General features: G+C 44.0%; 1 protein-coding gene across 1 annotated transcript in view; it reads left to right on the top strand.

Moving 5' to 3' along the window:
- The window catches only part of itpr1b (inositol 1,4,5-trisphosphate receptor, type 1b), a 593020-nt gene that overhangs the window by 413533 nt on the left and 154428 nt on the right, over positions 1 to 25059 (top strand). The window contains exons 44-47 of the mRNA XM_070894815.1: positions 3138 to 3233; positions 3327 to 3449; positions 5643 to 5750; positions 9598 to 9790. Of these exons, the coding sequence (XP_070750916.1) occupies positions 3138 to 3233; positions 3327 to 3449; positions 5643 to 5750; positions 9598 to 9790 (520 nt within the window). The remainder of the gene's footprint in view (positions 1 to 3137; positions 3234 to 3326; positions 3450 to 5642; positions 5751 to 9597; positions 9791 to 25059) is intronic.

The following is a 25059-nucleotide window of genomic DNA, read 5'->3' as shown; positions in this document are numbered from 1 at the left end:
CTGACTGTGGGGACCTACCCCAGTTAATTAAACCCAGAAAATTTTGGTGCGGGTTGACCGAGCTGGGGACACTTCATATACATTAGTCTTCGAAACGTTTTATTATTCTGCAAAATCAGCCTATTCTTCATGACTGTTACAGAATTGGATTTTTTTTTTAAAGTTGCATAAAGTGAAGGCAAATGTACAACTGTTTGCTCCAAAGTCAATTTTTAAATTGTTATACTTGGGACTTCATTCGGTCCTTGGATTCTGGGGTTGTTTACGCAAACAATGATAAAATCAAAATCTGACAGCACAGAAGGGCATTTGGCACATCGTGTCTATGCTGGCTCTCTGAAAAAGCTATCCATTTAGTCCCATTTTCCTGTTCTTTCCCTGATAACCTTTTCAATTTTTCTTTTTTCAAATATTTATTCACTTCCCTTCTAAAAGCTATTATAGATTCTGCTTCCAGCAGTGTTTATGATCGAGCAATCCATTGTCGTAACAACCCTTTGCGTATAATTTTAAAAATTCTCCTAACCGCTCTATTCTTTTTGTGGTAATAAATTTATGTCCTCTAATTACTGACTCGCTGACCAGTGGAAATGATTATCCTTTATTTACCACATCAAAAACCTTCAGTGTTGAACACATCTATCAGATCTCCTTTTAACCCACTCTGTTCTATTGAAAAGAACCCTCTCTTTTTCTTATTTCTCCTCACAACTAAAGACTCTGATTCTTGGTATAATCTTAGCGGTCCCTTCTGTACCCTCTCCATGGTCTTGCTATATTCTTCCTTCATAGGGCATCCCAGACTAGGCATACTATTCTAACGGTAGCCTAACCAATGATTTGTCTGATTTTGATAGTACAGGTTCGACCACCAAAATCCCGAGTACCGGAATCCAGAATGTTCCGGAATCCGGACACCTGGCCGATCCGTGGCGGGGTTATCCAGAAACTGGAAAATGTTTCCCCCGCCTCGGCGAACCAACTTTGCCCCAGCCTGACTTTGCCCACCCCCCCTTATTTTACCTCGGCTGCCCGACTCCGCTTACCTCGGGCCAGACAAGGAACGCCTCCACAGCAGTGGGCCCTGCCCGAACACTTCCTCGGCGGCGGGGCCCCACCCGATGACCTCATCAACGGGGCCGGTGACCCGAACAGCTCCTCGTGGAGCACCCTCGCTGACCCCCCCCCCCCCCCCCCTCTCCTTCTGACGTTCTGAAATCCGGAAATACCCGAACCTGGGCTTGGGTGTTTCCCGATTTGTGACGTCAGAAAGACGTTCCGAATTCCGGAAAAACACGAAAACTGGCTCAGCCTCGTCCCGAGGTTGCCGGATTCAGGAGGTCGAACCTGTACCTCGTTGCTTTCATAGCCCTATTTATAAAACTTAGGACCCAATTAGTGTGCTTTTTGTAAAGCTTCATCAACTTGGCCTTCCACTTCTACAGATTTGTGCACCTGCTCCGAATTTTAATCTACTACTTTAAAAATGTTACTATTTAATGTATATTTTCTCTCCTTATTCATCCTCCAAAAAGGCAGAACCTTGCATTTCTCTACCAGCCGTTTCATCAGACATCTCTCTGCCCAATCGACTAACCTGTCTTTGTTCCCCTGCGGCCGCGTGCAATTCTCGTCACAGGTACCATGTTCCCTATTTTTTATGTTGTTTAAGTTTTCATACTGCGCCCCCCACCCCCATATACCCGAGTCCAGATCATTTCCTTGTTTATTTCTGAGAAAAGCAGAGCACCTAACACTGACCTCTGGGTGACACTGCTGTTTATGTTCCTGCAATCTGTAAAAATACATCCATTACTTCTCTGTTTTCTGCCCTTTTTGACCAAGCTCCTATCTATGCAGCTGTATTCCTTTGTTGCTGGGCACCTTACTTTCATCAACAATGCTGATGTGAAATTCTCAAATGCCCAAAGGCGACATTAAAAATTGCATGATAAAAATGAGAGGTCAGTCAACATAATTCGGTTGATTTAGATCAATTCAGGTAACACATCTTTGTTGTAGCGGGTGGTAAGTCTCTAAAAACCAAGGTAAAAGTTTATGAAGCGAAGATTAGCGGTATGTTATAGGGATCTGAGTGTTGGAACATGAGCAAAAGATGCTAACAGCAGCAATGAGTTGGTTGAGAGGAATACTGGGAGCAACCAGGATGTAAAGAATCAGGAAAGATACAAGAACATGTCTCAGACCAGAAACAACTCTTCTACAGAAGATCTAAGAAAGAAGACTGTGATGGGTTGAGCACGTTTCAAGAATGGAAGCAGCTAGAATACCTTTCATGGCCCTGCAGACAGAGGTGCATGGAACTGAGGAAGACCAAGGAAGTGCTGGATGGACAATGTCAAGAGTGACTTGTCACAGAAAGGGACAGAGATGACTGAAGCAACCGGGTTCGTTCAAAACTGACAATAGTGGAGTGAATTCATTCAGCCCAATTGTTACTGTTGAGCTGACGGATGGGCGTTTAGTCATGGTATATATGATATACGTCATCATCATCATAGGCAGTCCCTTGGAATCGAGGAAGACTTGCTTCCACTCTTAGCATGAATCCTTAGGTGGCTGAACAGTCCAATACGAGAATCACAGCCCCTGTCACAGGTGGGACAGATAGTCATTGAGGGAAAGGGAGGGTGGGACAGGTTTGCCACACGCTCTTTCCGCTGCCTGTGCTTGGTTTCTGCATGCTCTCGGCGATGAGACTCAACGTGCTCGGCACCCTCTCAGATGCACTTCCTCCACTTAGGGCGATCTTTGGCCATATATCTTATATACACACACTTTAAAGCCATTACTTGTCATATTATAAAGTCCTTGATCTGATTAATCTATCTTTCTTCGAACTGAATTTAAACCAGTTATCCTCGAGTGTAAATGGCATCTTGTCATCTTATCTGTTCACCTAATCTCATTATTTGAATAGGACTTCTAAGTAATCACAATCAGGTATGACTGTGACGGTGGATAAGTGACTGTCAGAGGCTTGGTATTTTGCAGACTGTTAACACCCTGATATCGCTACTTGCTCTTAAGATTTCATCATACTTCTCAACATTATAGTGTGCTTCTAGAAATGGCAGTCTTCCATATACTGACGCGATGACGTGCTCTTTCAACAGAATAATGCCTCCAAACTGCTGCTGGCAATAATGGAGAGCAGGCACGACAGTGAAAATGCAGAGAGAATACTTTATAACATGAGGCCCAAGGAACTGGTAGGAAGTTTTTATTTATTTTTAATTTGTGTGTTTTTTTTCCCCCCATGAGAGAATAGTTTTTTGTTGTTGACAAAGCTAATGATTTCCTAGGTGGAGGTGATAAAGAAGGCCTACCTACAGGGTGAGGTGGAGTTTGAGGAAGTCGAGGCTGGCGAAGATCAAGCAGCGTCACCCAGGAATGTCGGCCATAACATTTACATACTCGCACACCAGGTAAATGCTGACATTAAACACGGGTTCAAGGTTAGCGCAACAAAGGCGTGTTTGTGTCTAGAACAACAGTGGGTAGCACGGTTTTCTGTCCAGCTGTCTGTGATTCTAAAATTCAGCTTTTTTCCCCACTTTAGCTTATTTTTCCCTTCATTGCCTCTTGGTTAAGAGTAGCACTTTAGAAGATGAATTTGATTTTCATCCTGCACCTTATTGTTTCAGCTCATAGTATAAAGAGAAATGACTCCACGTTCCTTAAATTTTTAATTCGTTGTCTACTTCTGAAATGTTTGTGGTCAATACAGATAAAATTCCTTTTGGCTTTCTCCCTTTAGGAAAGTCATGCCTTAAATGATCTCTTTCCTCACTCTACACTGTGCCTCAGTTCTCCCCCACCACTGCCATTAGTAGCAGATCTCTTGTGTCTCACACAAGGAAAATTTTCAATTGTTGCTTTTTTGTTGCAGTCCTAAATGCTCACATTTGCACGTGTGTGTGTGTGCATGAGATAAATATGACATAAAACACACATACCTGCAAAGGTGTCCACAACCTGGTTACATATACAGATTTGCTGCATTATGCTTTGTTAACTATCTTTGGGCCACTGCTGTTTCTCACCTACATGCTGTCCCACAGACTTGGGGTCAGCATCCATATGTACACTGATGGCACCCAACTCTGCCCTCCACCATCTCTCATGACCCCTCCACTCCCTCTGTGATGCTGCTCCTTGTCCGACATTCACACCCTTGGATGAGCTACATTTTCCTCGACCCTCACCACAAACTCCATACTCTTCTAAAGTCGGTCACTCTTGCTGGGCAGCGTCTTCATGAGCGTCACCTTGCCAAATAGTTCTTCATGGTCGCCGAGAGCAAACGAGCTGCTGAACTGCAGGGGTGTGAAGGCATCATGGCAGCGCCCAATCCTCCCTCGCTCACTGTCCAAAAATCAACAGAGGTCACTGGTTAGCAATGGGAATCGAATCCCCGCCTTACTTTTTGATCCCCAACCTGGGGGAACGGTGAGATCAATTGCTTTGGGCTAGACTTTCCTCGTTCATTTTTGGCGGTTTTCTCGGTGGTACAGCTCTTTTTCGGTGGAAAACCACCCGGCGAAAATTTCCACTTCATTTTCCGCCGACATTTTCAAAATACCGCTGGGGAGCAGACCGCCTGCGTGCACCGTGTGCACCGCCGGGAAAACCACCACCGTCCAAGTTTTGCCTCAGCGGTGACCCGTAGGTAAGATCGAGAAAAACCACCCACGGAAAGCTGCCGGAACAGGGCGTTGGGTAAGTACCCTGCAACGAAAGGTAGTTTAAAGAGTTTTCTATAATTATTTTAAAATTCTTGCATGACGATTAAGTTTAAAAAGAGTCTTGAGAATGTTTTCTACGTTTTTATTTTTTGTTTCATTGAAAAAATATTTTTTGAGTTTTCCCCCCTCCCTAGGCCCAACCGCAGCCTCGGTCTAAATTTTGAGTTCTTAGCGCCCATTCTAGTTAACAACTACCCATTTTACCAAGGATCACGTTTAACCGCCGAGAATCTACGTGCGAGATCCATTTTCTCGCCTGGCGGTATTTTTTCCCTTTTTTATGGAATATTTCGCCAGTGTTATTTGAAGAATCTTAGCGATCTTTTTGGGCGGCAATCTGGCGGTGGGGAGCTTTAGAGAAAGTCAAGCCCAATTTTTTTTTTTTGTGTTTGATCTGTTTTTCGTACTGGACTTGTTACTGTATATAATCTTTAAAATGCAAGCATAAAAAAGTATTTGTTGACGAGATTAGCTTACTGACACTGATTCAGCAAAACTCTTGCCCCAAATAGCCTGCTAGTGTTTGAATGCTTATTTCCCATTAACCTAGTTGTACTTTTAATTGGCCCGGCAGTAGCGGAGTCTGAATGACTCCGAAGTGCTTGTGCCTGAGTATTGCAGTCACAGTTGAGTCAGTGGGTGTGGCACGCCACCATTTTTGGGGAAAGGGAGAGCAAGAAGATTAACATCTAATGCCACCTGCCAGTTGTAAGTAAGGAAGAGGACACCTTGGGATCAATGGATGGGAGGTAATGTATGTAGTGTGACATCTACACAACAAGACATTTTAGGTTGCTTTTGAACTGGAGCTGAAGGGAATGCAACAGTTTCGGACCTGACGCTCACCACCTCATGATATCTATCTTCTTGCAGTTGGCACGCCATAACAAAGAGCTGCAACAAATGCTGAAGCCTGGCAGTCAGATGGGTGAAGGAGATGAAGCCTTGGAGTATTATGCTAAACACACAGCTCAGATTGAGGTCAGTACATATGAGATGTAGAAATAAATGTTTATCAGCATATTGGAAAGTCCTTAGTTTACAACCTTGGTTTGCGCAGAGGAATGTACTGATGTCTGAACTCTATTGGGAAACATTCCAATGGAGGGTTTGATGAAGGTCTGGGAATCAAAACAAAGAGCTAATCAGGCAAGCCTTCCTATTTGGGTTGTGGCTGAAAGGATTCCGGAAAACAAAACCTCTTATCTTGGAAGTGGAGCAAGATAACCCAAGATGGCTCAAGTCATGAAGTAATCTTTCGTTCCCACTTGTCATGTTTCCAGCAGCATACACTGGAAATAACTGACAAAGTCGGCAAGTAAATGCCAAAAGGAAAGGTTGGGACTGCACAGATAAAGAGGAACCCTCTTTGTTTTCTTATAAAGCCCATGAGTACCGTGTTCACATTGCACAAGGTGATCGGGTCGCTAACTCTCCGGAGTAATGAAACTTGTAGTTTTAATGTGTTTAATAGAAAATAACGATGCACCAAAATGATAGGTGTTAAAATTGGTCTTGATCAGAGAGTCAACATGAGAGTTGAGGAAGGTTTTAACTTCCTCCCAGAGGGGAATAAGCAGGCAGGGCAGCGTTCCCTGCCTGGGAGTTCAAGTCGAAGGTCCGGCAGATTTTAACTGCCAGACCACGTTTGAATGTCCGGTCAACTGCTCGTCTGCTTTTGGTGGAACGCAGCGGTTAGCCGATGAGCGAGCAATAGTTAAATCCTGCTCCTCCGTTAAAACTGCCAGTTCTGGCCAGGTAACATAAATTTTCCTTGAATTACCAAGCTTAATTTCCCGTGTGGTCCACATAAATGTACGTGTGCGTTTCTTGAATTTCAGTCTCATTCAATTGGAAGTAGGGTCAATGAATTCTGCTTCCGTGTACCTTCAAATTAAGGTAAAAACTTTGGGATCTGCATAAGGTGTGATACTCGCTGAATGTAATCATCCAGTATTGGGTGAAGCGTTGTGTTGACGCAGATTGGTCGATACGTAAAGTGAACCGCTGATGGAAGTGCTTGTTAGTTGCAGGAAGACGCTGTGGCTGATATCAATGAATATAAAAGCTGGATAAAGATTATCATTGTCATCTGCTGACTTGTTGGAAACCACACTCCAGACCTGAAGGCACAAGAAGAGACATACACTTATATTTGTGACAATGTGCGAATGTCCACAGAGCACCAGTTAAACTATCCGGTGGTTGGCTAGCACCTTGTTCTTTGGGTGATTATCTGTTGCAGCTCACATAATGAGAGGTCACTGCCGCTTTCCCCACCCCATCCCCCATCTTTTGAATGTTGCACGTCCGATGCTTCAAGTAGCTGTTTCTTTTTTTGGTTGGCACTTTGAAATGACATCTTCCGGGATGTTTTCTCTCATCATTTGCAATGTGGCCGAAACCTACCCAGGCTAAAGATTAAAACCCAATAGAATTGCTGTGACAGTGCGTGAAAGACTGAGTTAACATCTGGAGGCTAATAGCAAACACGTAGAGAGAAGATTAGGGACATGTCCGACACCCACTCTGCCATGTTATGCTGATTGGGTGTGGGCACAGGGCGGCAGGGGCAGAGATTGGCTGTGGGCACAGGGCGGCAGCAGCAGAGACTGAGTGCGGAAACCTTGGGGCCGCCGATTCTCCACATTGTCGGGTAGATGCCAGTGTTGTAGCTGTGTTGGAACAGCTTGGCCCACGGGTGGGAAATCCGGGAGGCTGGGTTTCCCACAGGCCCTGCCGATTTTACCGGCGGGGCCTAGTTTGAATGTGAGGCCTCGATTTTCCATCCACAACCAGCTAGCTTTGCGAGGCTGGCTGTGGGCGGGTAGGCCTCAGTTGCGGGGGGGTTGGGATCGGCGTGAAGGGGTCGGCAATTGGTTGGGGGTGCAGGGGGCATTTTGCAGGACCGGCACGTGAATGGTGGTCACAGATCAGGGAGTTCTGGGATCGGCAGGCAAGTGGAAATTGCAATGCGGGGGGGGCGGTTGAGTCGGCCAAGGGTTGGGGCTGGGGGGGGGTCAGAGGATTGGCAGGGGAGCCGGGGGATTTTACTCCACTAAGCCACTTACCTCTGGATGCAAAAATCCCCGCCTCTGTTTAATTGCCAGTTTTCACGAATTGTGTGAATCCATGCACAGACAGTTAAATTCAAAATGGAGGGAAAATAGAGGCTTCCGACCTCATTCCAATATTAAAATTGAGCTAACGGCCCCTGGGAGCGGGTTGGCTGCCCCGCCCCGTCCCCCCTCCAGGAAAACTGAAAGAGGTTGGAGGTGGGATCTGATCGGGGTTCCCATTTTTAACAACTTAATTGCCCCCACGCTCCAAACCCAATCATTTTTTGATGGGAAAACTCCGGCCTATGTCCTTCAGGCCTTGGCCAGCTCGGTCAGTGGTGGTACAACCGAGCCACTCTTGCCGATGGACATTGCAGTCCCCCACCCAGAGTACATTCTGTGCCCTTGCTACCTCTCGAGCTGTGGAGGCTGGGTCATTGAATATATTTAAGGTGGAAATAGACAGATTTTTGAGCAACAAGGGAGTGAAGGGTTATGGGGATTGGGCGGGGAAGTAGAACTGAGCCCAAGATCAGGTCAGCCATGATCTTTGTTATGCTTGTAATAAAGTGATACAACTGAGTACTGTATGCAATGAGTAAGTGTGACCTTAGCTCCTTTAATTAAACTCCAGAGTGTTCGTATAGCATGGGAGGCCTGCTTATATACAGTGCTCCCAACAGGTAGGCCCTCTGGTGGTGGTGTGATACAGGTTGCCAAGGGTTACATACATAACAGTCTTATTAAATGGCGGAGCAGGCTCGTGGGGCCAAATGGTCTACTCCTGCTCTTATTTCTTGTGCTATGTTCTTGCGATAAGCAATCTTTTGTTTTCTTTAATGATCTTCAGCAAAGGAATCGTGATCATGTGTGCTGCTGATCACAGGTTTTCCCTGCCTGATCTGTGCATAATAGGAAACAGCATTTGTTAATAAACACTAGACTTGTGTGAAATGAGGCTTTGAGAACTTAATCTCCAGTTTCTTTGAAAGTGTTGTGGAAGAAGTAAAGAACCTTTCAAATCCCCCTGGGATAAGAGGCACACCCTTCTACCCTGCAACTCCTATTGATGCACAGATTGCATGCCAGGGGACTTCCGTACATGCTCAGAATGCACGGATCTATCGGAAAGCCCCCTCCCAACTATTCCGGTGAAAATATCCAGTCAAAGCCCAGGGTTTGGAAACAGGCTGAGGCCTTGAGATTAAAATGCTAAGGAAGATCTTGGAAGGCACAAAAGTCAATTCAATGTGGGGAATATAATCATGTTCATGTGAATTTTATTTAAGAATTATTATTTAAAATCTTATTTTGGACATCAAAAATTCAGTTACCGAGAAAAGAAATAGTGGACTAAAATGTTTTCAAAAAGTATTTGAAGTGATTTGGTTGGTGGTGATGATTTTTGAACCATCAGGGAGTGAAGGGTTATGGGGAACGGGCAGAGAGGTGGAGCCGAGCCCAAGATCAGATTAGATCAGCCATGATATTACATGGCGGAACAGGCTCGAGGGGCCAGTGGCCTACTCCTGCTCCTATTTCTTATGGTGGAATATGTACATATGTTTTTTTTTCTCCCATTATAAGTGCATACAGTTTTTCTATTAAGTGTGCAGCAGAAAAGTATTACAGGAAGTCACATTTATGGACAGGAAGTGCCTGCTGTATAAAAGACTTAATAATGCATTGACTGGATGCCTAGTACTGTAAAATAGTTTATGTAATAGTCGGCACAGGCAAAGTTTTAATTCTCTCACTATTTTCTGCAGATAGTGAGGCAGGATCGCACAATGGAACAGATAGTTTTCCCTGTTCCAAATATCTGCGAGTTCCTCACGAAGGAATCCAAGTTGCGTGTGTACTATACCACTGAAAGGGACGAGCAAGGCAGCAAGATTAATGACTTCTTCCTGAGCTCTGAGGACCTCTTCAATGAAATGAACTGGCAAAAGAAGCTTCGAGGTCGGTTTAATTTCTTTTGGACTACATTCCCTTTTGAAGTAGACTGTAATGTAAAAAAGCTGAACCACCTTCTTCTCCCTCCCCACTACAACGTCCTTCTGATATTATCACCACTTAATAACCCAGCAAGTAACCTTGAAGCCTGCATGCCTTGCGCATGCATTGACTGCTGAAATAGTCCAGAGGGGACACTTGTCTGCAAATGCATTTTTCACTACAGATATTAAAAATGAGAATGAAGCTATGGTTTATCTCCATGCATGTGTTACCATTGATTATATCTGACCTTGGTGTGATATTTAAACCTGGAAGAAAAATAATTCTTCAGAACTTGGAGAATTACAAGTGTTTGTAAATATTCATAGGCAAAATACGCACAACCGAAGGGCGGTGGTTGGTAGTACGGGGTATGGATCTCGTCTATGGGAACTGAGCCTTGCTCTCAATGAAAGGCTGCAAAATGGTTTCCACTAAAACCATTTTATGACGCTCGTGCCTGAAACTATTTGCTTTCTTACTGCGTTTTGTTCAGCTTCTGGCCTGAGGTTTCTTGAGGTTCCAGAGACTTGAGAACATAATACAGGCTGATACTTCAGTGCTGCACTGTTGAAGGTGCCATCTTTGGGATGAGACGTTAAACCAAGGCCCCGTCTGCCCTCTCGGATTATCTGGTCATTATCGCATTGCTATTTGTTGGGCCTTGCTGTGCACAAATTGGCTGCTGCTTTTCCTACATGTAAGAGTGGCTACACTTCAAAAAGTACATGTGCAACGTCCTGAAACCGGATCTCCGAAAACCAGACATTTCACGCATAGCTCATGGAGTCGTCCGGAATTATTGTCCGAAAACCAGACATTTTTTGAGGCAAACCCCAAAATCCGGCACGGATTCAGTCGAGGATTCCAGATTTCAGATGATTGATTTTCTTGTCTGAAATCCGGAAAACCCCAAAATCTGGCACGGATTCAGACCCAAGGACTCCCGATTTCTGACATACCTGTGCTTAATTGACTGTAAAGCGCTTTGGGACGTTCTGAGGTCGTGAAAGGCGCTAAATAAATATGCTTTAAGATGATAATTGATAACATTAGTATGACATAAACCAGAGTAATAAATTGGAGAAAAGCTGATTTTGAGGGGCTATAATAGAACTTGGGAAAATAAAATGGGCCACTATATTAGCAAAAAACGATGGAGAACAGCAATGGGGAACATTTAAAACGGTGTTCAACAGAGTGCAAGAACAATATATTTCACTAAAAGGAAAGAAACTAAGCACTAATGAAATTCCATGGATGAATAAAGCCATCAGGGAACAATTGAGGGTAAAGGAAGAGGCATGCATTAAGTACATAGACAGCAGTGGAGTGCATAATAAGGGAGAATATGAAAAGATTAGGAGCGATCTCAAAAAAAACTATTAATTTCTCTTTGCCTTGCTATGAAATTAAATTATAAAGGAACATAAAACAAAATAGTAAAATATTTTACAGGCACATCAATAAAAAAGGAAGTTTGGGATGGGAATAGGGCCATTAAGGGATAGGCAGGATAATACCACAGGTAACAATAGGGAAATGACAAAAATATTAAATCATTATTTTGCTTCTGTATTTACCAGGGAGATAGAACAGGTGGACATGACATTGGATGATGAGATTAGTGATGAGATACATACATTTCAAATAAAAAGAGGGGGTATATTAAATAAACTAATCAAACTCAAAGAGGATAAAACCCCTGATCCAGATGGATTGCATCTATGCATTTTAAAAGAATCTAGGGAAAAGATAGCAGAGACCTTATTATACATATTTAATAATTCTTAGAAAAAGGTGTAGTGCCAGAGGACTGGCAGATAGCTAACGTAATACCTATATTTAAGCAGGGGAATAGAATATATCCAGGGAATTATAGACCAGTCAGCTTAACATCGGTGGTAAGAAAAATAATGGAATCCCTACTAAAGGAGAAATTAGAAGAACATGTAGAAACCAAAAATATAATCATGACTGTTCAGCATGGATTTCAAGAGGGAAAGTCTTGCTTGACCAACCTCATTGAATTTTTTGAAGCGGTAACAGAGTAGATAATGGTAATGCAGTAGATGTAATTTATCTAGATTTTTAAAAGGCCTTCAATAAGGTACCCCATAATAGACTGATGAACAAGGTCAAAGAATGCAGAGTCGGGACAAGTAGCGGGTATGGCGTTCCCGTGGGGCCTGACTATTTATGCTGACTTATGCCTATTTTAAGTTGGGGCATTTTCTGAGATTGGGAGGATAATTGGATAGAAAGCAGCAAGTAGGGGTAAATGGGGCTATTCACAGTGGCAGAAGATGGGTGGTGGTGTTCCACAAGGATCAGTGCTGGGACCACGGTTCACAATTTATATTAACAATTTAGACTTTGGGATCAAAAACACAATTTTTAAATTTGCAGATGACACAAAATTGGGGCGATAGTCAATACTGAGGAGGACTGCAACAAATTACAGGAGGACATTAATAAACTTGCAGAATGGGCATATAATTGGCAAATGAGGTTTAATGCCAATTAAATGTGAGGTATTACGTTTTGGTATGAAGAATAGGGAGGTCATATTACTTGGAGGGTGTGAATCTACATGGGGTAGAGGAACAAGGGGATCTCGAAGTATAAATACACACATCGCTAAAAGTTGCGACACAGGTTTGCACGGCCATTTAAAAAAAAAGCAAACCAAGCACTCGGGGTTTATTTCTATAGGTATAGAATTGAAAAGTAGGGAAGGTATGTTAAACCTGTATCGAACCTTGATTAGACCACACTTAGAGTACTGTGTACAGTTCTGGTCGCAATATTATTTTTAAAAAATAGAAGCACTGGAGAGGGTGCAGAGAAGATTGACAAGGATGTTACCAGAAATGTGAGGGTATACATATCGGGAAAGGATGAACAGGCACTTTTCTCTTGAAAAAAGAAGGCTGAGGGGTGACCTAATAGAGGTCTTTAAAATTGTGAAAAGTTTTGATGGAGTGGATACAGAGAGAATGTTTCTACTTGTGGAGAAGAGCATAACTAGAGGCCATCAATATAAGATAGTGACTAAGAAATCCAATAGGGAATTCAGAAGAAACTTCTTTACCCAGAGAGTGGTGAGAATGTGGAACTTGCTACCACAGGGAGTGGTTGAAGTGAATCGTATAGATGCATTTAAGGGGAGGCTAGTCCAGCGTATGAGGGAGAAGGGAATAGAGGGTTATGCTGATAGATTTATATGAGGAAAGCCGGGAGGCGGCTCGAGCGGAGCATAAACTTAGGCATGGACTGGTTGAGCCGAATGGCCTGTTTCTGTGCTGTATATCCTATGTAATCCTATGTAAAAATTGCAAAGCTTCTCCAATTGCAGGCTCTGCTACATGCTGTGTTTGATGTGCATGAATGATAGTTAAATGAGTTGAAAATGTAAATTTTATGCCTCAAAGAAGAAATATGTCCGTGCAGGTACAGCGTTCCTGTGGGGCCTGACTATTTATGCTCATTTATGCCTATTTTAAGTTGGGGCATTTTCTGAGATTGGGAGGATAATTGGGTATAACTTGACATTGGCAAAATGGGCTCAGCTTCAGGTGCAATTTGGGACCTAAGTTCCGGATTGCGCCAAGGAGGAAACTCCAGACCTTTATATTTCAAGAAGCCAACTTCAAATTTTATATTTTTCCATGGAAATTGTAAATAGATATTGACTGCCCAATGTAATTGGTGCCAGATCATACCAAGATTAGAGGCAGAGCAAGTCTTAGTACAGCTATATAAGGTATTGGTGAGGCCACACCTGGAATACTACGTGCAGTTTTGGTTTCCATATTTACAAAAGGATATACTTGCTTTGGAGGCAGCTCAGAGAAGGTTCATGAAGTTGATTCCGGAGATAAGGGGGTTGACTTATGAGGAAAGGTTGAGTAGGTTGGGTCTCTCCTCATTGGAATTCAGAAGAAAGAGAGGTGATCTTATCGAAACGTATAAGATTATGAAGGGGCTTGACAAGGTGGATGCAGAGAGGATGTTTCCACTGATGGGGGAGACTAGAATTAGAGGGTATGATCTTCGAATAAGGGGCCGCCCATTTAAAAAAGAGATGAGGAGGAATTTCTTCTCTGAGGGTTGGAAATCTGTGGAATTCGCTGCCTCAGAGAGCTGTGGAAGCTGGGACATTGAATAAATTTAAGACAGAAATAGACAGTTTCTTAAACGAATAAGGGGTTATGGGGAGCGGGCGGGGAAGTGGACCTGAGTCCATAATCAGATCAGCCATGATCTTATTGAATGGCGGAGCAGGCTTGAGAGGCCGTATGGCCAACTCCTGCTCCTATTTCTTATGTTCTTATGCAACCAGACTCAAAAGGTTTTAGTAATGAGGCCAATAGGTGGCAGATGCAGTTCAATGTAGATAAATGTAAACCATTTATTGCTGTTGAAATCTAGTACTAGAAATTGCAGCATAGAACGAGGCTATTCGCACATTCAGACTGAACTATATGTTCAATTGGAGCGATGTCATTGAACCTCACTTCCCTGCCCTATTCCCTTTATCTTTCATATTCTTTTTCAAGTACTTAGTACTTCCTTCATAAATTATATAATGTCTGCCTCAGTAGTTACTGTGGTCTGGATCTCATAGCCCTCCTTGTGAAAATCTTTCTTTCACCTTCTCCATTTGGTCTTCAATGACCATCCTGAATCCATGCCCTGGTGTTACTGGTTCACTAACCGTTGGAAACAATCTTTTACCATTTGCCCTCTTGTGATTTGGAGAACCCATGATTCTTTTCTCTGTAACCTTCCCTGTTCCAGCGACACGAGCACAAGATGTGTCAAACCTTTCTCCATAACTAGAACCTCTTGCTTCTGGTGTCATTCCTGTGAATGCTATTTTTACACTTTCCGTGGTTCTACAATCCATCTTTGCGTAGGGTTCCCAGAACGCTCCACTAAGCTCTAACTGTAAAATTAAATACATCCCTTGCACTTGCATGCTCCTTCACCAGCTGTACACAAGATTAAAACCTAATGGGGATTTTAAAAATGTAAACGATCACAAAGTAATTTTTAAGCTACCTCTTACTCCAGTTTTAAGTTCCTTCTGTTTTATCAGCGATAATATTGTACTGCTACAATTAAATATTGCTGAGGCATTGTAGCTTTAACTCCAGCTCATCTTTTGCACTTTCAACTTTGCACAAAGTCAAAAATTAACAAGTACATTTATTGATGCTGTGTTCGAAAGAAAAGTTCTCTGTACAAAGCTTAATTTTTTTGAAAAATTGTCACCACTTTGGGCCAAAATTGTTTTTGTTGCCATTGGTTACAAAGATCATGAGGTCTCATACCGTGACAAATCACAGTTAGAGTGGATAAACCTTTGAAACTCTCAGCTCCGTGCTGTAATCTTAAAAAAAAAAAAGCAGATAAAGTCGTGGGTTACATCAGCAGAGGGGCAAATGAAAAGAGATCGGATTGTTGTGGGGTAAGACATCATCAGATGTCACCTGGAGCATTATGTGCTTCTAGTCACCCAGTCGGAGGAAGGACATCGTGTCCCATGGGAGAGGACGGAGGAGTGAGCAACAAGGATGATTCTGGGTATTATGACTTTAAGTTGTGAGGATAAATTTATTTGGTTACGTGAAAGGCGCTAGATAAATGCAAGTCTTTCTTTCCCTCAATCCATGCTAACAGGTTATGCTATTCCATATACTTACCCATTACATCTCTCAAAATGTGTCCCAGCAGTTTTTATAGAAACTGATAAATCTATTGGTCTGTCGTCTTCAGATATGCATCCCCTCTGACTTTGTAAGCAGCAGTGTTATATTGATCATCAATCCTTGGGAACCTCAAATAATTTATAAAATATGTCAGTTAAGGCTCCATTTACTTCACCTTTAAGACTTATGGGTGCAAATTGCACTTTGTTCTTTGCAAGAGTATCTGATCTATTCATGTCCAGATCGGTCATTATTTGCATACTATCTGGTTCCTCCTCTGCTGTTCCTGGAAATCTGGTGTCTGACCCTATCTAAATTGCCTTTCTCTTCCTCAGTACAGATGAAGTGATGTAACTATTTCAGCATTCTGTTTCTTTGCCCTTAACTGCGTTAGTCTCCATTTTGACTTCAGCTTCACCAATGGTCCTTCAAATACCTCTCTGCATAAGCTCTTCCGGTCTTGTTGTTATGTGATGACCATTAATGAATTAAATCATTAACACTAACAGAGCTCTCGTAAAATTTGAAATGTTGTACTCTCATGTTGGCAAATGGTTTGACTTTTTTTAAAGCAGTACATTAAATATGTTTTAATTAACCTATCAGTTCCCACTCGCCCATCACGTCTATCATCACTACATCGACTCCCACTTCCCCAATGCTTCAAATTTAACATTCTCATCCTCCTGTTTCAATTCTTTGATTGCCTCACCCCTCCCTATCTTTCCAGCCCTACAACTTCCCCCCTCTCTTTACCCCACCATTGGTGGTTGTCCTTCGGCCATCTGGGCCCCATGTTCTGGAAATGCCTCCTTACAACAATAATAACAACTTGTATTTATATAGCACCTTTAACATAGTAAAATGTTCCATGGCGCTTCACAGGAATATTATGAGACAAAATGTTTTGATACCGAGCTACATAAGGAGAAATTAGGGCAGGTGTCCAAAAGCTTGATCAAGGCGATAGGTTTTAAGGAGCGTCTTAAAGGAAGAATTCCAGAACTTGGTGCCTAGGCAACAGAAGGCACGGCCACCAATGGTTGAGTGATTATAATCAGGGATGCTAAAGAAGGCAGAATTAGAGGAGTGCAGACATCTTGGGGGGTTGTGGGGATGGAGGAGATTACAGAGTTAGGGAGGGGTGAGGTCATGGAGGGATTTGAAAACCAGGGTAAGAATTTTGAAATCGAGGCGTTGCTTAACCGGGTGCCAGTGTAGGTCAGCAAACACAAGGATGATGAGTGAGTGGAACTTAATGCGAGTTAGGACATGGGCAGCCAAGTTTTGGATCACCAAGTTTAAACTCCTCTGCTTCTTCACCTCCCTCTCCTCCTATAGGACCCTCCTTAAAACCCACCCTTAGACCAACTTTTTGGACTTCACTGCTAATATCACTTTCCATGGCTAGGTACGTCCATTTTTTGAAGCTTCTTTGGATGTTAAAACTGCTGCTTCATTGCAAGTTGCTTTTCAATAGCTAGACATGTGAAATATTGGGGGAGCAGGACTGAGTTATGCTGTAGATGTGTTGTCAGACACAACACTCTGACAGGCATGCCTGGTTCAGTGTCAGCAAGCGCATGCATTAAACTCATCAGGATTAAATTTCCCCAGAGAACTATAGTGACTGATGTAACAACCCTTCCCTGGAGCTTGGGAAATTTGAATAATCTGATTTAACTGCAAACCGTGTAGGAATTTATATCTGCTCACAATTAAAATGTGTTGTCGATGAAACAACAACATTGGTTCCATAACATACAGAGAAGTACATGACTCAGATCTGTCAGTCCCTGGTTTGATTTTCAAGCTCGGCATTGTACATTTGCATTTGGTGGATTCCCCCCCCCACCATCCTCCTCTCGAAGGACTGAAGTTTTCACATTTGAGGAACAGGGACAGTTATTTGAAAGGTCATGGGGAAAGTTTCAAGTGAATAGTTCCACCCACTGTTGTCTCCCTTACAAAGTGTGCCTGTGATTTCCTCTCGAAGTATCATAATAGATTGTGCAGTCGGTCCGATGCAGTGACAGCACCATGGGGGAATTCTATCTTGGATAGGGGGAAGATTAAAAGGAACCAATAACAATTTAACACATCCGCCATTTTAATTAACCCTCTTGCACAACATCAAGCTCCACTGACAAATAAACTACAAATCATTGTAGCCGAATCTGGGGGGAAACTGGCAAACCTCTGTTGTAACTGCTGCCGTTGTTCTTCCAGCAATTTTTTGTTTTGCATTGCATTTGCTTATTTTTTAATTTGTAAAATTAACATGACCTTTCAACTGCTCTGTTTGACCATGAGCAATTCAGTTACAGAGAAGAGCAACATACCTCACTTCCATTACAACTCTGTGACCACACTGTACAACTTGCAAACCAAACTGCACAGAAGGAAGCCATTTGGCCCTTCGTGTCTGTCTGTGCCGGCTCTTGGAAATAGCTATCCAATTGCACCCACTGCCCTGCCCTTTCCCCATCGCACTGCAACTCTTTTCCCCCATCCAAGTATTTATCCAATTTCCTCTTAAGTTATTATTTACTCTGCTTTCACCAACCTTTCAGGCAGTGCATTCCAGATCTTGACACGTTGCTGCATTAAAAAAAATTCTCCTCATCTCACCTCTGATTCTTTTGCTAATCACCTTAAATCTGGGTCCTCTTGTTACCAAGCCTTCTCCACTGGAAACTGTTCTGCTTTATTTACTCTATCAAAAACTTTCATGATTTTAAACACCTCTATTAAATTACCTCTTCTCTGCGCTAAGGAGAACAACCTCAGCTTTTCTAGTCTCCCCGCGTAACTGAAGTCCCACAACCCTGGTGCCAAGCGAGTAAATCTTCTCTGCACCCTCTTTAAGGCCTTGACATCCTTCCTAAGTGTGGAGCCCAGAATTGGACACGCTGCTCCAACTGGGGCCGAACCAGTAATTTATAAAGGTTTAGCATATAACTTAATCTGCTGTGTCTGCCCATTTCACCAGTCTGATCTCCTGTAAATTTTGAAATTATGTCCATGTATACCGAATTCCAAGTCATTCATGTATATTAAAAAGAGTAATAGTCTTAATATCAAACCCTGGGGAACATTATTGTATACTTTCCTCCAGTGTGAAAAACAACCGTTCACCACTGCTCTCTGTTGACTGTCCCTTCGCCAATTTTGTAGCCACGCTATCACTGCCCCTTTAATCCCATCGGTTTCAGTTTTGCTAACAAGTCTATTATGTGGTACTTTATCAAACGCCTTATACACGTCAACTGTACTGCCTCCATCCACCCTCTCTGTTTATTCTACTTTTTCGTCACTAATCTTGTGACTGACTACCTTTTTACTGCAAATGTGTCCCTTTGCTCTACTTCCAGGGTTTAATTTAAAATAATATTCTGTTAACATTTTTTTAGTGCTTGTCACAATCTTCGAAAGCTCTATAAGGCCACCCCTCAAACCTCCTTTCCAAGCTGAGAAGCCCAAGTGTGTTCACTCTTTCCTCATAACTTAGACTCCAGACATTGGGGATCACCCTCGTGGCTCTTCTCTGCACTCCCTCCAGCTCGTGAATGTTAATGTGTTTCTAACACAGAAGACTGCACACTGGGAGGTTGAAGTAATAGTGACTTCAGTCTTTATTAAGACACTCCAGAGTGAGGAGCATGCCTTACAGTGCTCCCAAGGGATGCTGGGATGCCTTGGAACTTCAGGGAATGCGCTCCCTGGTGGCGGAACACGGGAGTGCATGCTTTACAGATACACAACATCACTCCCGCTCCCCCCACCCCGCCCCCCCAAGTCAAAGTGAAAACTATTTACAAGGTGAGGCGGTCGGGAGCCTTTCTTTCCCTGGTGGACCGCCTCGGTACAAATGTCTGTTCTGGTGTGTTGGCTGTGCCCTCGCTGGGCTGGCGTGTTGTTGGCCCTACAGGGCTGCTGGGTGAGCATTGCCTTGCTGGGCGTAATGGGTTCGATTTCCTGGTCCGAGGTGGTGTTGATCCTTTGGGTGTGTGTGGTAGGCTCGAAAAAGGTGGTGTCTGCTGTGGGTTGTTCAGGGCAGTCTCTGAACCGCAGCCTCGTTTGGTCCAGGTGTTTTTTGCAAATTTGTCCATTATCTAGTTTGACAACAAACACCCTACTCCCTTCTTTAGCTATCACCGTGCCCGCGATCCACTTGGGACCATGTCCATAGTTGAGCACGTACACATGGTCATTCAGATCAATTTCCCGTGACACAGTGGCGCGACCATCGTTTACATTTTGTTGCTGCCGCCTGCTCTCTACCTGATCATGCAGGTTGAGGTGAACCAGCGAGAGTCTGGTTTTAAGTGTCCTTTTCATGAGTAGCTCAGCCGGAGGCACCCCTGTGAGCGAGTGGAGTCTCGTGCGGTAGCTGAGCATTACTCGGGACAGGCGGGTTTGGAGTGAGCCTTCTGTGATTTGTTTGAGGCTCCATTTGATTGTTTGTACTGCCCGCTCTGCCTGCTCATTGGAGGCTGGTTTAAAATGGGAACATGTTTGATCCCATTGCGGATCATGAATTCTTTAAATTCGGCACTGGTGAAACATGGCCTGTTGCCACTGACCAGTATGTCAGGCAGGCCGTGGGTGGCAAACATGGCCCTCAGGCTTTCAATGGTGGCGGTGGCGGTGCATTTTGAAAAAGAATCCACCACCACCAGGAACATTTTACTGAGAAACGGGCCCGCATAGTCGACATGGACCCTCAACCATGGTCTGGAGGACCAGGACCACAAACTTAGTGGTGCTCTCTGGGTGCCTTGCTCAACTGAGCACACACGCTGCATTGCCGTACACAAGACTCTTAAGTCAGAGTCGATACCGGGCCACCACACGTGGGATCTGGCTATCACTTTCATCATTACTATACCCGGGTGTGTGCTGTGGAGATCCGAGATGAACGTCTCCCTGCCCTTTTTTGGTAGCACTACGCAGTTACCCCACAACAGGCAGTCTGCCTGAATGGACAGCTCGTCCTTTCGCCGCTGGAACAGCTTGATTAGCTCTTGCATTTCAACGGGGATGCTGGCCCAGCTCCCATGCAGTACACAGTTTTTTTTTTTTACTAGGGACAGCGGAGGATCTTGGCTGGTCTAAGTCCTAATCTAGCGGGCTGTGACAGGTGATTTATCATTTTCAAATGCTTCCATGACCATCAATAAGTCTGCGGGCTGCGCCACCATCAACAAGTTTGCAGGCTGCGCCATTTCCACCCCCATGGTGGGCAATGGTAGCCGACTGAGAGCATCTGCACAGTTCTCGGTGCCTGGCCTGTGGCGGATGGTATAGTTATACGCTGATAGCGCGAGTGCCCACCTTTGTATGCAGGCTGAGGCATTCGTATTTATCCCCTTGTTTTCAGCGAACAGGGATGTGAGGGACTTGTGATCGGTTTCCAGCTCAAATTTGAGGCCAAACAGGCACTAATGCATTTTCTTTACCCCGAACACATACGCTAATGCCTCTTTCTCAATCATTCTGTAGGCCCCCTCGGACTTAGATAGCCTCCTGGAGACATAGGTGACAGGTTGCAACTTCCCCACAACATTAGCTTGTTGTAATACACACCCGATTCCGTACGACGACGCGTCACATGCTAGCACAAGTCTTTTACACTGGTTATACAATACAAGCAGCTTGTTGGAGCATAGAATGGCTTTTGCAAAAGCAATTACTTGGTATTTTTCCCCATACCGACTTCTCACCTTTACGCAATAACACATGTAAAGGCTCTGAGAGTGTTTAACCCTGGTAGGAAGTTACCAAAATAGTTGAGTCCCAGGAATGACCGCAGCTCCGTGACGTTCTGTGGCCTGGGTGCGTTCCTGATTTGGTCAAATCAAATTGCATGGGGCAGCCTGGAGGAGGAATTCATACAATGCATACAGGATTTTTTTCTTAGAACAGTATGTTACAGAACCTACAAGGGAGCAAGCTATCTTAGATCTGGTCCTGGGTAATGAGACAGGAATAATAAACGATCTCCTGGTAAAAGATCCTCTCGGAATGAGTGATCACAGTATGGTTGAATTTGTAATACAGATTGAGGGTGAGGAAGTAGTGTCTCAAACGACCGTACTATGCTTAAACAAAGGGGACTACAGTGGGATGAGGGCAGAGTTAGCTCAAGTCGACTGGGAACACAGACTAAACGGTGGCACAATTGAGGAACAGTGGAGGACTTTTAAGGAGCTCTTTCAGAGTGCTCAACAAAAATATATTCCAGTGAAAAAGAAGGGCGGTAAGAGAAGGGATAACCAGCCATGGATAACCAAGGAAATAAAGGAGAGTATCAAATTAAAAACCAATGCGTATAAGGTGGCCAAGGTTAGTGGGAAACTAGAAAATTGGGAAAATTTTAAACGACAGCAAAGAATGACTAAGAAAGCAATAAAGAAAGGAAAGATGGATTACGAAAGTAAACTTGCGCAAAACATAAAAACAGATAGTAAAAGCTTTTACCGATATATAAAACGGAAAAGAGTGACTAAAGTAAATGTTGGTCCCTTAGAAGATGAGAAGGGGGATTTAATAATGGGAAATGTGGAAATGGCTGAGACCTTAAACAATTATTTTGCTTCGGTCTTCACAGTGGAAGACACAAAAACCATGCCAAAAATTGCTGGTCACGGGAATGTGGGAAGGGGAGGACCTTGAGATAATCACTATCACTAGGGGGGTAGTGCTGGACAGGCTAATGGGACTCAAGGTAGACAAGTCCCCTGGTCCTGAGGAAATGCATCCCAGGGTATAAAAGAGATGGCGGAAGTTATAGCAGATGCATTCGTTATAATCTACCAAAATTCTCTGGACTCTGGGGAGATACCAGCGGATTGGAAAGCAGCTAATGTAACGCCTCTGTTTATAAAAAAAAAAGGGGGCAGACAAAAGGCAGGTAACTATAGGCCCGTTAGTTTAACATCTGTAGTGGGGAAAATGCTTGAAGCTATCATTAAGGAAGAAATTGCAGGACATCTAGATAGGAATAGTGCAATCAAGCAGACTCAACATGGATTCATGAAGGGGAAATCATGTTTAACTAAATTACTGGAATTCTTTGAGGATATAACGAGCATGGTGGATAGAGGTGTGCCGATGGATGTGGTGTATTTAGATTTCTAAAAGGCATTCGATAAGGTGCCACACAAAAGGTTACTGCAGAAGATAAAGGTACGCGGAGTCAGAGGAAATGTATTAGCATGGATCGATAATTGGCTGGCTAACAGAAAGCAGAGAGTCGGGATAAATGGGTCCTTTTCGGGTTGGAAATCGGTGGTTAGTAGTGTGCCACAGGGATCGGTGCTGGGACCACAACTGTTTACAATATACATAGATGACCTGGAAGAGGGGACAGAGTGTAGTGTAACAAAATTTGCAGATGACACAAAGATTAGTGGGAAAGCGGGTTGTGTAGTGGACACAGAGAGGCTGCAAAGAGATCTAGATAGGTTAAGCGAATGGGCTAAGGTTTGGCAGATGGAATACAATGTCGGAAAATGTGAGGTCATCCACCTTGGAAAAAAAAAACAGTAAAAGGGAATATTATTTGAATGGGGAGAAATTACAACATACTGCAGTGCAGAGGGACCTGGGGGTCCTTGTGCATGAAACTCTTTTGAGTTTACCTGAAAATAAACATAAACATTAAACCGTGCCACCCGCCTGGGTGACACAGCAGACATTTTCAAGGCCCCTTTTTTTTTTTCCTTTTTTTTTTTGTTTTTTTTTGGGGCGCTAAAATCAAATTTTTTCCAGTGCCCCCTACAAAAGGGGAGGGGGACTAATCCGACTTGGTGGAGTTAGTTTGCAGGTGCAGCAGGTAATCAGGGAGGCGAATGGAATGTTGGCCTTCATTGCGAGAGGGATGGAGTACAAAAGCAGGGAGGTCCTGCTGCAACTGTATAGGGTATTGGTGAGGCCGCACCTGGAGTACTGCGTGCAGTTTTGGTCACCTTACTTAAGGAAGGATATACTAGCCTTGGAGGGGGTACAGAGACAATTCACTAGGCTGATTCCGGAGATGAGGGGGTTACCTTATGATGATAGATTGAGTAGACTGGGTCTTTACTTGTTGGAGTTCAGAAGGATGAGGGGTGATCTTATAGAAACATTTAAAATAATGAAGGGGATAGACAAGATAGAGGCAGAGAGGTTGTTTCCACTGGTCGGGGAGACTAGAACTCGGGGGCACAGCCTCAAAATACGGGGGAGCCAATTTAAAACCGTGTTGAGAAGGAATTTCTTCTCCCAGAGGGTTGAGAATCTGTGGAATTCTCTGCCCAGGGAAGCAGTTGAGGCTAGCTCATTGAATGTATTCAAATCACAGATAGATAGATTTTTAACCAATAAGGGAATTAAGGGTTATGGGGAGCGGGCGGGTAAGTGGAGCTGAGTCCACGGCCAGATCAGCCATGATCTTTTTGAATGACGGAGCAGGCTCGAGGGGCTAGATGGCCTACTCCTGTTCCTAATTCTGATGTTCTTATGTTCTTATTATGATAGCCTCTGACTTGGCGTCTGTGGGCCGAATGCCATCCACCGTGATCTTTCTCCCCAAAAACTCCACTTCTGTTGCCATGAAGACGCATTTCGATCTCTTCAGCTGCAGCCCTACGCGATCCAGTCGTTGGAGGACCTCCTCCACATTTTGTAGGTGCTCGGCGGTGTCCCGTGACCAATATGTCGTCTTGAAAGACCACCGAGCGTGGTACTGACTTGAGTAGGCTCTTCATGTTTCTCTGGAAGATCGCTGCAGCCGACCGAATTCCAAACGGGCATCTGTTGTAAATGAACAGTCCCTTGAGTGTTGATGCAGGTGAGGCCCTTCGAAGACTCCTCCAGCTCCTGCTTCATGTAGACCGAAGTCAGGTCGAGTTTGGTGAACGTCTTGCCTCCTGCCAGCGTCGCAAATCAGTCGTCTGCCTTAGATAGCGGGTATTGGTCCTGTATTGAGAAACGATTAATCGCCGCAAATCCTGACCGTGCCATCACTTTGGAGTACTGGAACAATCGGGCTGGAGTACTGGAACAATCGGGCTGGCCCACTCGCTGAATTCCACTGGGGAGATGATGCCCTCGCGTTGCAGCCTGTCCAGCTCGATTTCCATTCTCTCCCTCATCATGTGAGGTACTGCTCACGCCTTGTGGTGAATGGGTCGTGTCTCTGGGACCAAGTGGATCTGCACCTTCGACCCGGAAAAGTTTCCAGTACCTGGCTCAAAAAGGGAAGGAAATTTGACGATAACTTGGGTACATGAGGCCTCATCGACATGTGATAGCGCTCGGATGTCATCCCAGTTCCAGCGGATTTTGCGGCATCAGTTCCTTCCAAGCAGTGTGGGGCCGTCGCCCAGGACAATCCAGAGTGGCAGTTCATGCACCGTGCGCTCATGGGTGACCTTGACCATGCCGCTGCCCAGGACAGTGATAAGCTCTTTGGTGTACGTTCAGTTTCGTGTGGATGGGGCTCAGGGCTGGTCTGAGTGCCTTGTTGCA

This window comes from Pristiophorus japonicus, chromosome 12, assembly GCF_044704955.1.
Source record: "Pristiophorus japonicus isolate sPriJap1 chromosome 12, sPriJap1.hap1, whole genome shotgun sequence".
In the NCBI taxonomy this organism is placed as follows: domain Eukaryota; kingdom Metazoa; phylum Chordata; class Chondrichthyes; family Pristiophoridae; genus Pristiophorus; species Pristiophorus japonicus.
This window is presented reverse-complemented; position numbering and strand designations above follow the sequence as displayed.